Source organism: Budorcas taxicolor, chromosome X, assembly GCF_023091745.1.
Source record: "Budorcas taxicolor isolate Tak-1 chromosome X, Takin1.1, whole genome shotgun sequence".
Lineage (NCBI taxonomy): Eukaryota > Metazoa > Chordata > Mammalia > Artiodactyla > Bovidae > Budorcas > Budorcas taxicolor.
In genome coordinates this window covers 125,932,047-125,946,008 of record NC_068935.1, presented here as the reverse complement: position 1 = coordinate 125,946,008, position 13,962 = coordinate 125,932,047, and the positions used below count along the sequence as shown (strand labels likewise).

The window sequence follows — 13,962 nt, the reverse complement described above, 5'->3', positions numbered from 1 at the left end:
GGCTTTTTGAGATATTAAGAGCATTTCTCTGAAATGTCCATTACTATTTCTGTGGAGACCCTAAATTGAGAGCCACCTTAACCTAGTAAACACTGTGAAGCTCTGACATCAGACAGATGTAGCTAGCATTACATCTATTACATCCTGCTTCTGCCCCTTCCTGGCTGGGTGACTGGGTAAGGTACCGATGATTTCTAAGCCTCAGTTCCCATATCTATGCACTAAAGCTAAAAAATACCTACCATATTGAGTTGCTGGGAAGGTTAAATATAATTACCTAGATGAAAAAGATGGCATAGAGTAAGCTCTGAACATAAAGCTGTCTTCTCCAACTCTGTCCTCTTTTTCATGATACTTAAAACTGAGGTTTAAATTTCAGTCACCAAGAGAAACCCTGGGGAGAAATTTTGAGGCCAGAAATTTTCCCAGGATACCTCACATTTCACCCCCTTTGGGGATCATTGTTCCACCTACTGTTAAGACTAGCTTTAAAGGTAGAAATTTGACTTGTATGTTTTTTGTCTACTCTGCTAGAACGAAGTTGAACTGGTAGCACATGTTCTTTGTATGAAATATAATGAAAGTAGTAGGTTTAAGCCTTTGGAACTCTATCAGATGAGATACAAAAACAGATTTTCAGGTTAGTTTTATAACCCCCACTTGCCCTTCTGTTTGGACCTCCAAATGTAGAGGTGAACATACTTCCTCGTTTACACCTGCTGTATGATTTAGTTGCTCATGGCGGAGGGGTAGAGTTGGGGGAACTTGATGACAACCTCCACTGCAGGTTCATTAAAGGTATTTTGTAAAGTGGGCAGGTTGGAAAGGGGGGGTGGTGAATGCAGAGGGACAGAGAAGGAAGACTATAATACTTAAGCCTCTGGTTTAGTATTGTTCAAACTCCTTGGCAGAGGTTATAGGAAGAGATTGCTAGTAGGACCCCCAGGAGAAAATGATGATGTGGCACCCAGCGGGGACTGGGCAAAGTGCCCTGATCCCACATGGCTTTAAAAACAGAAGAGCCACAGTACTTAAGAGACCATGTGGCTTTGTCCTGCCCGATGACCTTATCAGAAATGAATTGTGTGGACCCAAGTCCAGAGTTTCCTCCCAAAATACTCTGCTCTGCCTAAGACCTGGAGACATTTGCTGGACAGGAGACAGGGAGGTAGGCTGTGAGCTCACTAATAATAGCTGAAATTAAATTCCAACGATCTCAGTGAGATAGGACCTCAGAATACGGTTTACTTTTATTTTTGAAAAATAAAGGTAAGATTTTCTAGACACCCTAGTTTATAGAAGAAACTTAAGTGCCTACCTCAGAGAATTGTCTATCGCTGAACTAAGGCTTCCAATGTAATAGAACCATTGCTTCAAATTGTTTTGTATAAAGGTATGGTGCTACAAAGAAACAAGTATAAAATTGCAGTCTCAAATTATGTAAGGGAACATAGAATGGATTATAATAATTGATGTACTGTCAGAAAGACATTTTGTTTCCAAAGAAATATATCACCTTTGTTACTAGGATTAGATGTAATGTTCAGTTGCTGGCAGGTCAGACTGAGAACCCAGTGCACTTAAGTTAGAAGGCTTCCAAAGTTTTCAGTTTATGTCCCCTTTGTGAACTTTCTTGGACATAGATATACTTTCTCTCATTTCTCCTGGAAAACACAACAAAAAGAAAAGCAGCCGTCCTCTTAAGAGGTGTTTCTGAACTCCAGGCCTATTTGTTCTCTCTTAGCTCTATGTATAGATAAAGGCTCAGAGGGAGACTCATTTTCCCTTAGCATCTTCCATTTCCCGTCACAACGCCAAAGAACATGTCTCCACTGACATCTGTGCCTCTGGGGTCTTTTAGAAACTCTAATGGGAAACTTTCCCTGTAAGACAGTGTCTCTAGTTGAAAAATGTGCAAACAGAGCTTAACAGGCCCAGTTTATAGAGATCAGTGCATCAGTAAGATGAAGGAGGTAGGTGAGATGGAACAGGTGATCATGTATTTTCCATTGAGTTGAGGCGCAATAATATAGACAAAATAGCACCTAGTGCTGAAGTTTCTACATGCAGCACACTAAGCAAAGGGCTTGGCTAAAGCGTGAATTTGTTTTGTAGATGAGATCTGTGCTGATGCCACCAATTCCAATGGATGGAGACCTTGCTGAGAAGAAAAATGAATTGGGTACAACCACTGTGGCTCAGGGAATCAGAACAGGTGGATCCTTTTCTGAACAATTAACAAAGCAGGAATGGGAGCAGGTGAGTAATCAGACTGTTCACTAAAGTGGCAGTGAAGATGCAGCGTAGATGATCCCTAATAATATAGAAAAAGTGACTTACCTTTCTCAGCAGGTCATATCCTTTTCTCCAAATCCATTACTGTATTTTAACAGCTTAATTGAAATATCATTCAAATGCCATATAATTCACTCACTTAAAGTATATAATTCATTGAGTTTGGTATATTCAAAATGTACAACTATCCCCACAATCTAAATTTAGAATATTTTCATCACCTGGAAAAGGAACTGCACATACTATTACCAGTCACTTCCCATTTTCTTCCCATCCCTGCAGATTAGACCTTTTGGTATTTGTCTATTCTGGACGTATTATAGAAAAGGACCCATACAGTGTGTGATCTTTTGTCTCTGGCTCCTTTTACTCAGTCAGAATAAAAGATTAGTGCTTTTGCTTTGAGTTTTGGCGTTGTATCTAAGAAGCCATTGCCTAACCCCAAATCATGAAGATTTATTCCTGTGTTTTCCTCTGAAAATTTTATAGTTTCAGCTCTTACCTTTAGGTGTCTGATCCATTTTGAGTTAATTTTTGTGGATAGTGTGAGGTAGGTGTCCAGATTCATTTTATTGCATGTGGATATCCAATTATTCCAGCACCATTTGTTAAAAAGACTTCCTCTCATTGAATTTTCTTGGCACCCTTATGAAAAATCAATTGTCCATAAATATGAACGTTTATTTCTAAACTCTTGATTCTATCTGGTGATTTATATGTCTATCCTTATGTTAGGATAACACAGTTTTGATCACTATAGCTTTATAGAAAGTTTTGAAACTGTAAAGTGTGAGTTCTCCAGCTTTCTTCTTTTTCAACATTGTTTTGACTATTCTGGGTCCCTTGAATTTCCATATGAATTTTAGAATCAGCTTGTCAATCTCTATCAAAAAAAAAGAGCTGGAATTTTGGTAGAGATTGCCTTGAATTTGTGGATCAATTTAGATACTATTGCAATCTTAACAGTATTGTGTCTTTAATTCCATGAATGTGTGAAGACTTTCCGTTTGTTTAGATCTGTCATTTCAACAGTGCTTTGTAATCACATACATGGAAACACTTGTTAAAGTTATTCCTAATTTATTCCCAAATACTTTTGACACTATATTAAGTAGAATTGTTTTCTTAATTACATTTTGGGTTGTTCATTGCTGGTATATATTGACTTTTATATACTGATCTCATGTTGTCAACCTTGATAAACTTGTTTATTCTAACTGTTTTTAGTGGATTCCCTGGGACTTTGTATTAAATAAAAACAAGAACATGCTTCTTTCTTTCCAATCTGGCTGCCTTTTATTTCTTTTTCTCGCTTCATTGTCCTGTCTAGAACCTCTAGTACAGTGCTGAAAAACAGAAGTGGTCAGAGTAGACATCCTTGTCTAATTCCTAATATTAGGGGGGAGCATTCACTCTTTCCTATTAAGTATATTAGTTGTTTGTTTATATGTTAACTATCCCTCATCAGATTGAGGAATTTCTCTTCTGTGCCTACTTTCTTGGGTGTTTTTTTACCATGAAAGAGTGTTGGACTTTGTCAAATGCATTTCTGTATCTGTTAGGATGATCATGTATTATTTGTTCTTTATTCTACTAATGTGGTATATTACATTGATTGATTTCAGATGTTAAGCCAATCTTACATTTCTGGGATAAATCCCTCTTGGTCATGGCGTAGAATCCATTTTATCTGTTGTTGGCTTCATTTTGCTACTTTTTGAGGATTTTTATATATATATTCATAAAGAATATTAGTCTATAGTTTTCTTTCTTGTGATGTCTTTGGTATTATTGTAAAATCGACCTCATAGGATGAGATAGGACGTATTATCTCCTCTATCTATTTTTTTGGAGGAATTTGTGTGAAGGATTGATATTAATTCTTCAAATGTGTAGTAGAATTCATCAGTGAAGCCTTCTGAGCCTGGGCTTTTTTTCTTTGTAGGCAGTTTTAAAACGACTAATTCAGTCTTCTTTCTTGCTAAAATTCTATTCAGATTTTTTACTTTTTGAGTAGTTGTATCTTGGTATCAGCAGTGGCCACAGGACTGGAAAAGGTCAGTTTTCATTCCAATCCCAAAGAAAGGCAATGCCAAAGAATGCTCAAACTACCGCACAACTGCACTCAGCTCACACACTAGTAAAGTAATGCTCAAAATTCTCCAAGCCAGGCTTCAGCAATACATGAACCATGAACTCCCAGATGTTCAAGCTGGTTTTAGAAAAGGCAGAGGAACCAGAGATCAAATTGCCAATATCTGCTGGATCATTGAAAAAGCAAGACAGTTCCAGAAAAACATCTATTTCTGCTTTATTGACTGTACCAAAGCCTTTGACTGTGTGGATCACAATAAACTGTGGAAAATTCTGAGAGAGATGGGAATACCAGACCACCTGACCTGCCTCTTGAGAAACCTATATGCAGGTCAGGAAGCAACAGTTAGAACTGGACATGGAACAACAGACTGGTTCCAAATAGGAAAAGGAGTACATCAAGGCTGTATATTGTCACCCTGCTTATTTAACTTATATGCAGAGTACATCATGAGAAATGCTGGGCTGGAAGAAGCACAAGCTGGAATCAAGATTGCTGGGAGAATTATCAATAACCTCAAATATGCAGATGATACCACCCTTATGGCAGAAAGTGAAGAGGAACTAAAAAGCCTCTTGATGAAAGTGAAAGAGGAGAGTGAAAAAGTTGGCTTAAAGCTCAGCATTCAGAAAATGAAGATCATGGCATCTGGTCCCATCACTTCATGGCAAATAGATGGGGAAACAGTGGAAAGAGTGTCAGACTTTATGTTTTTGGGCTCCAAAATCCCTGCAGATGGTGACTGCAGCCATGAAATTAAAAGATGCTTACTCCTTGGAAGAAAAGCTATGACCAACCTAAATAGCATATTAAAAAGCAGAGACATTACTTTGCCAACAAAGGTCCGTCTAGTCAAGGCTATGGATTTTCCAGTGGTCATGTATGGATGTGAGAGTTGGACTGTGAAGAAAGCTGAGCGCCAAAGAATTGATGCTTTTGAACTGTGGTGTTGGAGAAGACTCTTGAGAGTCCCTTGGACTGCAAGGAGATCCAACCAGTCCTTCTGAAGGAGATCAGCCCTGGGATTTCTTTGGAGGGAATGATGCTGAAGCTGAAACTCCAGTACTTTGGCCACCTCATGCAAAGAGTTGACTCATTGGAAAAGACTCTGATGCTGGGAGGGATTGGGGGCAGGAGGAGAAGGGGACAACAGAGGATGAGATGGCTGGATGGCATCACAGACTCGACAGACGTGAGTCTGAGTGAACTCCAGGAGTTGGTGATGGACGGGGAGGCCTGGTGTGCTGCGATTCATGGGGTCGCAAAGAGTCGGATACTACTGAGCAACTGAACTGACTGATCTTGATATCCTTGATGGTTTGTGTCTTTCTTGAAACTTGTCCATTCATCTAGTTTATCTAAATTTGTTGGCCTCAAGTTGATTGTAACATATACATATATATGAAATATATTTGTTAAAAATATATATTTTGAAATTTCTTCACAAGCGATGCCTCTCCTTTCATTTCTGATTTTAGTAATCTGAGTCTCTTTTTGCTTGGTCAATCTCACTAAGATTTTCAGTTTTATTGGTCTCTTCAAGGAATCAAATTTTTTTTTTTTTACTTTTCTCTATTGTTTTCTGTTCTCTCCATTTATTTCTGCTTTAGTCTTTATTTTTTCCTTGCCTTCTGATTTAGATTTATTTTGGTCTTCTTTTTCTAGTTTCCTAAGGTGAAAGTTAGTGTCATTCATTTGAACTCTTTATCCTTTGCCAATGAAGCTATAGATTTCCCTGTGAGTACTGCTTTAGCTCCATCTTGTGAATTTTGCTATGTTGTGCTTTTGTTTTCAGTCATCTCAGAGAATTTTCTAATTACTTTTCTTTAACATATATGTCATTTAGGAATATGTTGTTTAATTTCTGCATATTTATGAATTTCTCATATTTCCTTCTCTTAATTATTTCTACTTGAATTTGTGGTTGAAGGACATACTTAGCATGATTGAAATCCTTTTAAAACTTATTGAAGCTTTTTTTTTTTAATGCTCAGCATATGGTCTGTCTTGAAAAATGCTGTGTGCTCTTGAGAAGAAAATGTATTCTGTTCTTATTCAGTGAAGTGTTTTATATATATATATGTATAATAATTGGTTTGAAATACTTGTCTGCTAATTCATTCGCTCAGTCGTGTTCAACTCTTTGCGACCCCATGGACTGCAGCTCGCCAGGCCTCCCTGTCCATCACCACTGATGGACTCAAACTTATTTCCATTGAGTCGGTGATGCCATCCAACCATCTCACCCTCTGTCATCCCCTTCTCCTCCTGCCTTCAATCATTCCCAGCATCAGGGTCTTTTCAAATGAGTCAGTTCTTCACATCAGGTGGCCAGAATATTGGAGTTTCAGCTTCAGCATCAGTCCTTCCAATGAACACCCGGGACTGATCTCCTTTAGGATGGGCTGGTTGGATCTCCTTGCAGTCCAGGGGACTCTCAAGAGTCTTCTCCAACACCACAGTTCAAAAGCATCAATTCTTCAGTGCTCAGCTTTCTTTATAGTCCAACTCTCACATCCATACATGACCACTGGAAAAACCATCGATTTGACTAGACTGACCTTTGTTGAAAAAATAATGTCTCTGCTTTTTAATATACTGACTAGGTTGGTCGTAATTTTTCTTCCAAGGAGTAAGCATCTTTTAATTTCATGGTTGCAGTCACCATCTGCAGTGATTTTGGAGCCCAAGAAAATAGTCTCTCACTGTTTCTATTGTTTCCCCATCTATTTCCCATGAAGTGATGGAACCAGATGCCATGATCTTAGTTTTCTGAGTGTTGAGCTTTAAGCCAACTTTTTCACTCTCCTCTTTCACTTTCATCAAGAGGCTCTTTAGTTCTTCTTTGCTTTCTGCCGTAAGGGTGGTATCATCTGCATATTTGAGGTTATTGATAATTCTCCCAGCAATCTTGATTCCAGCTTGTGCTTCATCCAGCCCAGCATTTCTCATGATGTACTGTGCATGTAAGTTAAATAAGCAGGGTGACAAGTATACAGCGTTGATGTACTCCTTTCCCTATTTGGAACCAGTCTGTTGTTCCATGTCCAGTTCTAACTATTGCTTCCTGATCTGCATACAGATTTCTCAAGAGGCAGGTCAGGTGGTCTGGTATTTCCATCTCTTTAAGAATTTTGCGCAGTTTGTTGTCTACTTCTAATCCTCAAAGGCTTATTGTCTGCTTAGTTTTCCCTGTGAAATTTTTTTCTTGCATGTCTTGTAACTTTTTGTTGAAAACTGGATGTTTTAGGCATTATAGTAACTTTCTATGGGGTTGCACAGAGTCAGACACGACTGAAGCGACTTGGCGGCAGCAGCATGCTCCTCTGGGGCTTGTTGTTACCTTTTTTTTTTTTTTTTGCTCCTTTATTTGTTTACTGGTTAGTCTGGACTAATTTGGTGAAGTCTGTTCCTTTTCAGTGTGTAGCTTCTGATGTCATGCGTCACGAGGTCCTGCCTTGGGCGTGTACACAGTTTCCCTGACTACTATGGATGGTTGTAGAGTTAGCTAGGCTCTCTTCAACTATCTTTTCCCCTGATTTCTCCTTTAAGCTTTGGTCCATCTGCCTCTTTTTGTATCAGACCCAGTATTAGCCTTCACTAATTGCTAGCTGATTGTGCTATTGTTTTTAATAATGCCCTGGGGCTCACAAAATAGCTCCACAATCTGATTACATTAAAATTGAACTCCTTTGCAGGAAAGAGAGTGTTGACAATCATCAAGCCTTGTTCTGGCCCTCAGAAGGTTCTTTCTCATCTGTTCCTTTCCCTGATTCTATCAATTAAACGTCTAGCTGATGTCTTCTTGCTACTAGTATTATGAAACTGCTAGACTGAAGCGACTTAGCAGCAGCAGCAGTAGCCTTCTTCTAATTGCTTACCTCCAAGAAGTCTTCATTTCTTGATTCTGTACCCTTATACCTTGATTGCTGAAAATGTTGACCTAAAATGTGATTTCCGAAAATGTGATTTCTAGAAAATGTAAAACACAGACTAATCAATAAGGAGAAGAGGGAGGATAGAAAGGGAGAGGGAAGAGATGGTAAGGGAGAAATAGAATTCATCACTGACTTGTGTATCCAAAATATTTAAAAGTCAAACCAAGTATAAGAGGCATCCTACAGCAAGTAGGAAAGGATGCCTCCTTAAATTTTGATATCCATAATCCAAAGAACAAAGGTTATGGTGAATAAAAAGGATGATGCCAAAAAGATTGGAGTTGCACAAGAAGAAAATAATGGCATCTGAAAGCCTGGATGAGTTAGAATTATAGAGGGATGGAGCTTTAAGAAATGGGAGGGAGGAACCTGGTGGCCATTATTCTATAATAGAACCTCTCATTCCAACAACATAGATGAGGCGTCTTACAGACTCAATGTACATGACTGGAACTGACACAGGGTAAAATTGACCAGGATTTCATTCCCAATATTTTAATAATTTCAATTGTACCTTTAATTTTTTTCCTTCATTTGTTGGTATGTCATGGTCATGCACACTTCAGTTAGGTAGAGTTGACATTTTCAGATTAAAAACACAATTGCTTTATTTCTTACTATCTATGAGCCATATTACAATAAAGATCATAGACTGTTTGTTCCATAATCATGGAAGTGCATGATTCCTGGCAGAGGACTATGATGTAAGTTTCATTTTATATTCCCTGAGATGTGGGGGGAATGTGTGTACTTAGAGCTGTGTCATCATATAGAAACAAGCGTAACCTCTTTAGGACAGATGTGTAAGAAGGAGGAGGCCAGAAAGGTTTAAAAAATAATTTTAATTATTTATATCCTGAGTAACTCCTTTCTCTTAATTTGCTTAACAAGTATTTGTTGAGTACCTACTATTTGTCAGGGACTGTTCTAAGCTTTTGAGAAAGTAATTGAACTCAGATCTGTTCCCTCATGGAGTTCACTTTCTAGGCGTAGGAGCTAAATAACATAAATATATATGTATATATGAAGTCATGTTATTTATATTACATATATAATTATAGTAAGTAAATATGTTAAGTGAGACGTTCTGTGGAAAAAATTAAAACTAGAACAAGGTTAGGAGAAACCATGAACTTGAGGTGTAGGGGACAGGCTTGTAATTTTAAATAGTTGCAATTTAAATTTTGTAGTCACTTGGCTAGTCACTGAATGATAGAGCAGGATTTGATCCCAGGCCTGACTTTAATGCCCATGCTCTTTTTCTGAAGGGAAAGATGACAAGAGTGGTAGGAGGTCTCAGGAAAGAAATGAACTACTCTAGTCTCCCCTTGTTCAACGAGGTGATGGGTAGACAGGAGTAGGCCTCTGACGACATATAGGTACCTGCTGGAAGGTTGCGATGAGCACAGCTTTTAAAATGACATGTTCAAAAGCTGGAAGGAAGACACATAACTAACGGAACATACAGAAGTGAATCTACAGTATTAGTGTCTTAGAAGAGAAGCATTTCAATATATCTTTCAGAGCTAGTATCTCTCCCCAAAGCATACTTTTGAAAACAGGATTACTTAAAACTGTAGACTGGCATGGGACACTTCTTGCAGGATTTATTTTGGATTTAAGAGGTTTAAAGGCTGAGACACAAATAGAGTTTTGTTGACCAGGTCATATAAAAGTTGTCATTCAGTAAAATCTTTCCAATTTTTAGTTTGAAAATTTTCAGGAAGAAATGTTATAAATACTCTTTCATGCCCTCACCACCCCAAAGGCCCTTGCATTTCAGAGGAGAGGATGTTGTTGAGAAGAGAGAGGAATTTGTTTCACCATCAAAGGGCCCTTTATAGCATTCTTTGTGAGCCTCAGAGTTAGATCTGTATTGTGGTCATGGAGTGGGTAAACCTAGTCAAGTGGATGGATTCTTGACAAAGAAAAGAATTGCAGAACTCATTGAATGGATGATTCTGAAGAAGCTCACTTTTATAAAATTAATACCCCTTATGACCCTTTATGATTTTGAACCAAAGAAAAGTGAATGTTACCTCTATCTTCCTCGTTTTGTTGAGGAGTCAGCTAAGGCCCAAGTAGGTTCCCAGGTGACACAGGTGACACCTGAAGAGCTTTTCATGGCCAGTGCTTATTCTAGTTCAACAGAGTTCCAGCATATGTGCATTTAATTTATGTAGATTTCAACTATATGCATCTGGCAAAAAGAAGAAAAAAGTGTAAAATTTTAGTTTCATATAATTCATCATATAATGTACATTATCACAGATATAAAGTGTTCACACATCCCTATGTTTGTATAAGGTTTCGTATACAAGATCATGTATAATGTGCTTTAAGAGTAATTTAGAATGTTTTCCTGGGGTAATTTTGGCTGTAAATGGCTTGCATCTCAGGTAGGAATTTAGAAGTTAATTCTCTCCTTATAAAATGCACCTCCTTGTGTTCCATGTTTTCACTTTCATTTTATTAAAGGTTAAATCATGTCTCCAAAACATGAATTCATGGTGTAAAATTCAGATATGACTCAATTCCAAATACGAACGTTATTTTTGTTATGAACACCAGCAAAATAAATGGATTTCATTGTATTTATTTGTAGGGTAGGGTTCTGCCTGTGTGAGAATTTGATGGGGGAGAAAGGAGAATCCTGATACTACTACTATTCTTTATGTGGTTTTAATTCTCACTGAAATCAGTCATCAAAAAATCAGTCATCTTCAAGTGTTTGGGATATGCCTGGTGCAGGGTTTCTCCAGTTCTGACGAGATACTTAGCATTCTACAGCAGTTTTTCTTTTCTCTCCACCTTACTGTCTTTCCCCTTACTTATTTCTAGCTCCCCTTCAATACCAAACCTGTAAATGGGTCAGGTTTAGTGGGACAGCCATTTCGGGTCTTTTTTTTCTTTTTTAAGATTGCTTAATTTATTTTAATTGGAGAATAATTACTTTATATATTGTGATGGTTTTTGCCATACATCGACATGAATCAGCCATGGGTGTACATGTGTCCCCCATACTGAACATCCATCCCACCTCCCTCCCCACCCCATCCCTCTGGGTTGTCCCAGAACACCAGCTTCGAGTGCCCTGCTTCATGCATCAAACTTGCACTGGTCGTCTATTTTGCATATGGTAGTATACATGTTTCAGTGCTATTCTCTCAAATCATCCCACCCTGGCCTTCTCCCACATAATCCAAAAGTCTGTTCCTGACTTCTGTGGTTTTTTTGCTGCCTTGCATATAGGATCATCGTTACTGTCTTTCTAAACTCCATATATATATATGTGTTAATATATAGTATTTGTGTTTCTCTTTATGACTTACTTCACTCTGTATAACAGGCTCCAGTTTCATCCACCTCATTAGAACTGACTCAAATGTGTTCCATTGTGTATATGTACCACAACTTCCTTACCATTCGTCTGCTGATGGACATCTAGGTTGCTTCCATGTCCTGGCTATTGTAAACAGTGCTGCGATGAACATTGGGGTACACGTGTCTCTTTCAATTCTGGTTTCCTTGGTGGGTATGGCCAGCAGTGGGATTGCTGGGTCGTATGGCAGTTCTATTTCCAGTTTTTTAAGGAATCTCCACACTGTTCTCCATAGTGGCTGTACCAGTTTGCATTCCCACCGACAGTGTAAGAGGGTTCCCTTTTCTCCACACCCTCTCCAGCATTTATTGTTTGTAGACTTTTTGATGGCAGCCATCCTGACTGGTGTAAGATGGTCTTCTTTTTAAGATCTGACTTGGATTCACTGGAATAACCGCACAACTTAAAATACATGCTTCTTCATGCCCTCCAAGGAAATATGTGGAAAATACAGTCTATTTGACTATGAAACATTAGGAAAAAAAAGTCTGTTAGAACTTTGCAATACTTTACAAGTCATCTGGCCCAAACCTCTGATTTTAAAGAAAATGAGACCCAGAGATTTTTCTTAAGGTTGCATCAGTCAGTTCAGTCACCCAATTGTGTCCGACTCTTTGCGACCCCATGGACTGCAGCACACCAGGCTTCCCTGTCCTTCACCAAGTCCTGGAGATTGCTCAAACTCATGTCCATCTAGTCGGTGGTGCCATCCAACCATCTCATCCTCTGTGGTCCCCTTCTCCTCCTGCCTTCAGTCTCTTCCAGCATCAGCGTCTTTTCCAATGAGTCAGTTCTTCGCATCAGGTGGCCAAAGTATTGGAGTTTCAGCTTCAGTGTCAGTCCTTTCAGAGAATATTCAGGACTGATTTCCTTTAAGATTGACTGGTTTGATCTCCAAGGTTGCATAGCTTTAGCTCTAAAGCTAGTTTTTCACACTACTGCTGAAGGTCCCATAGGAGATGTTTAAATAAAGAAATGTCTTATGTAGATTAGAGGTACAAACAGGGAGCCCCCAAATTTTATGAAAAATTCTTAGGAACTTGGGTCTTCAGTCCTGAGTATCATGCAGCCTGCATTTGCTGTTTCAACTCCAAAAGGAAATATTATACTAATAACATACTTGTGGATTCAAGAGAACACATTGTGGAAACCAGTCAGTGGCTAAATAAACTGCTGAAGCTGAGAATGAACTCATCAAGGGGCGGATAGGGCAAAAAGTGAAGGCGATGCTTTAGAAGCTATTCTTGGATGAACAGTTGACTATATCTGTGATGGGGAAAGGCCTTCTCATGCTGTTTATTCAACAGGACAAAAACCAGGGCCAAAACCATAGCTGTGAGGCCTAGCGTACCTGTTTGAACATATTAAAAACACCAAATAAATGTGTGTTCATTGTAGGGAGTGACTTTCTCCTTTGAACATGGCAGTGAAGTTCTTTTTAAGAGAAAAGAGCTTGTAGATTCAGCAATTGTGAAATAATGGAGATAGAATTTTAAAAATGTAGATTTTTAAAAAGCCCAAAGCCTGATTCTTCATGATTACTAAACATTGGTTTGTTTGGTTACTGGGGATGAGTAAAATGGGATTGTGGTGGCTATGGGCATTGAAATTATTTTGGAAAAGATTCATGGAGGAGATGAGTATGAAACAGTTTTGAAAGAGGATTAGAGTTAGGAAATGGTGAGAAATAGTGAGACTTTGTGATAATGTGGGTTAATGTTTATGGAAAAGAAGTTGAACTGTAGAGAGATAAACTCTCACTTGTCAGTGACACCCTAATCTGGTTTGTTGTTCCAAGGTTATCGATATCCTTTGGAGTGATCCCAGAGGCAAAAGAGGCTGCTACCCAAACACAAACCGAGGAGGGGGCTGCTACTTTGGACCAGACATTACCTCCAAGATTCTTAATAAATACCAGCTGAAGACACTTGTTAGATCTCATGAATGTAAGCCTGAAGGGTATGAAATCTGCCATGATGGGAAGGTAAGCTAACAGTGTGGGTGACCTCCTCACCGACATCCCTCCCTCGAGGCCTAGTCTTTCTTTACAGGATGTCTGACTTAAGGCCATGGGAAGATGTCTTCCCTAGTCCCAGAACAGAACTCCATGCTTTGGTAGACAAGAACAGGAGACTGTCAGGTTCACAGAGGTTGTTTGAAGGAGCCTCATTGTCCCTTACCCCAAGAGATACTTGGTTTATTTCTCTGATCTTCCTAATCACAGTGATAGGAACTGACACAGGACCCTAAGT

General features: G+C 38.8%; 1 protein-coding gene across 1 annotated transcript in view; it reads left to right on the top strand.

Annotated features, from left to right (window-relative positions):
• PPEF1 (protein phosphatase with EF-hand domain 1) overlaps positions 1-13,962 on the top strand; it is a 149,062-nt gene that overhangs the window by 118,848 nt on the left and 16,252 nt on the right. Inside the window, exons 16-17 of the mRNA XM_052663184.1 lie at positions 2,116-2,259; positions 13,509-13,694. Of these exons, the coding sequence (XP_052519144.1) occupies positions 2,116-2,259; positions 13,509-13,694 (330 nt within the window). The remainder of the gene's footprint in view (positions 1-2,115; positions 2,260-13,508; positions 13,695-13,962) is intronic.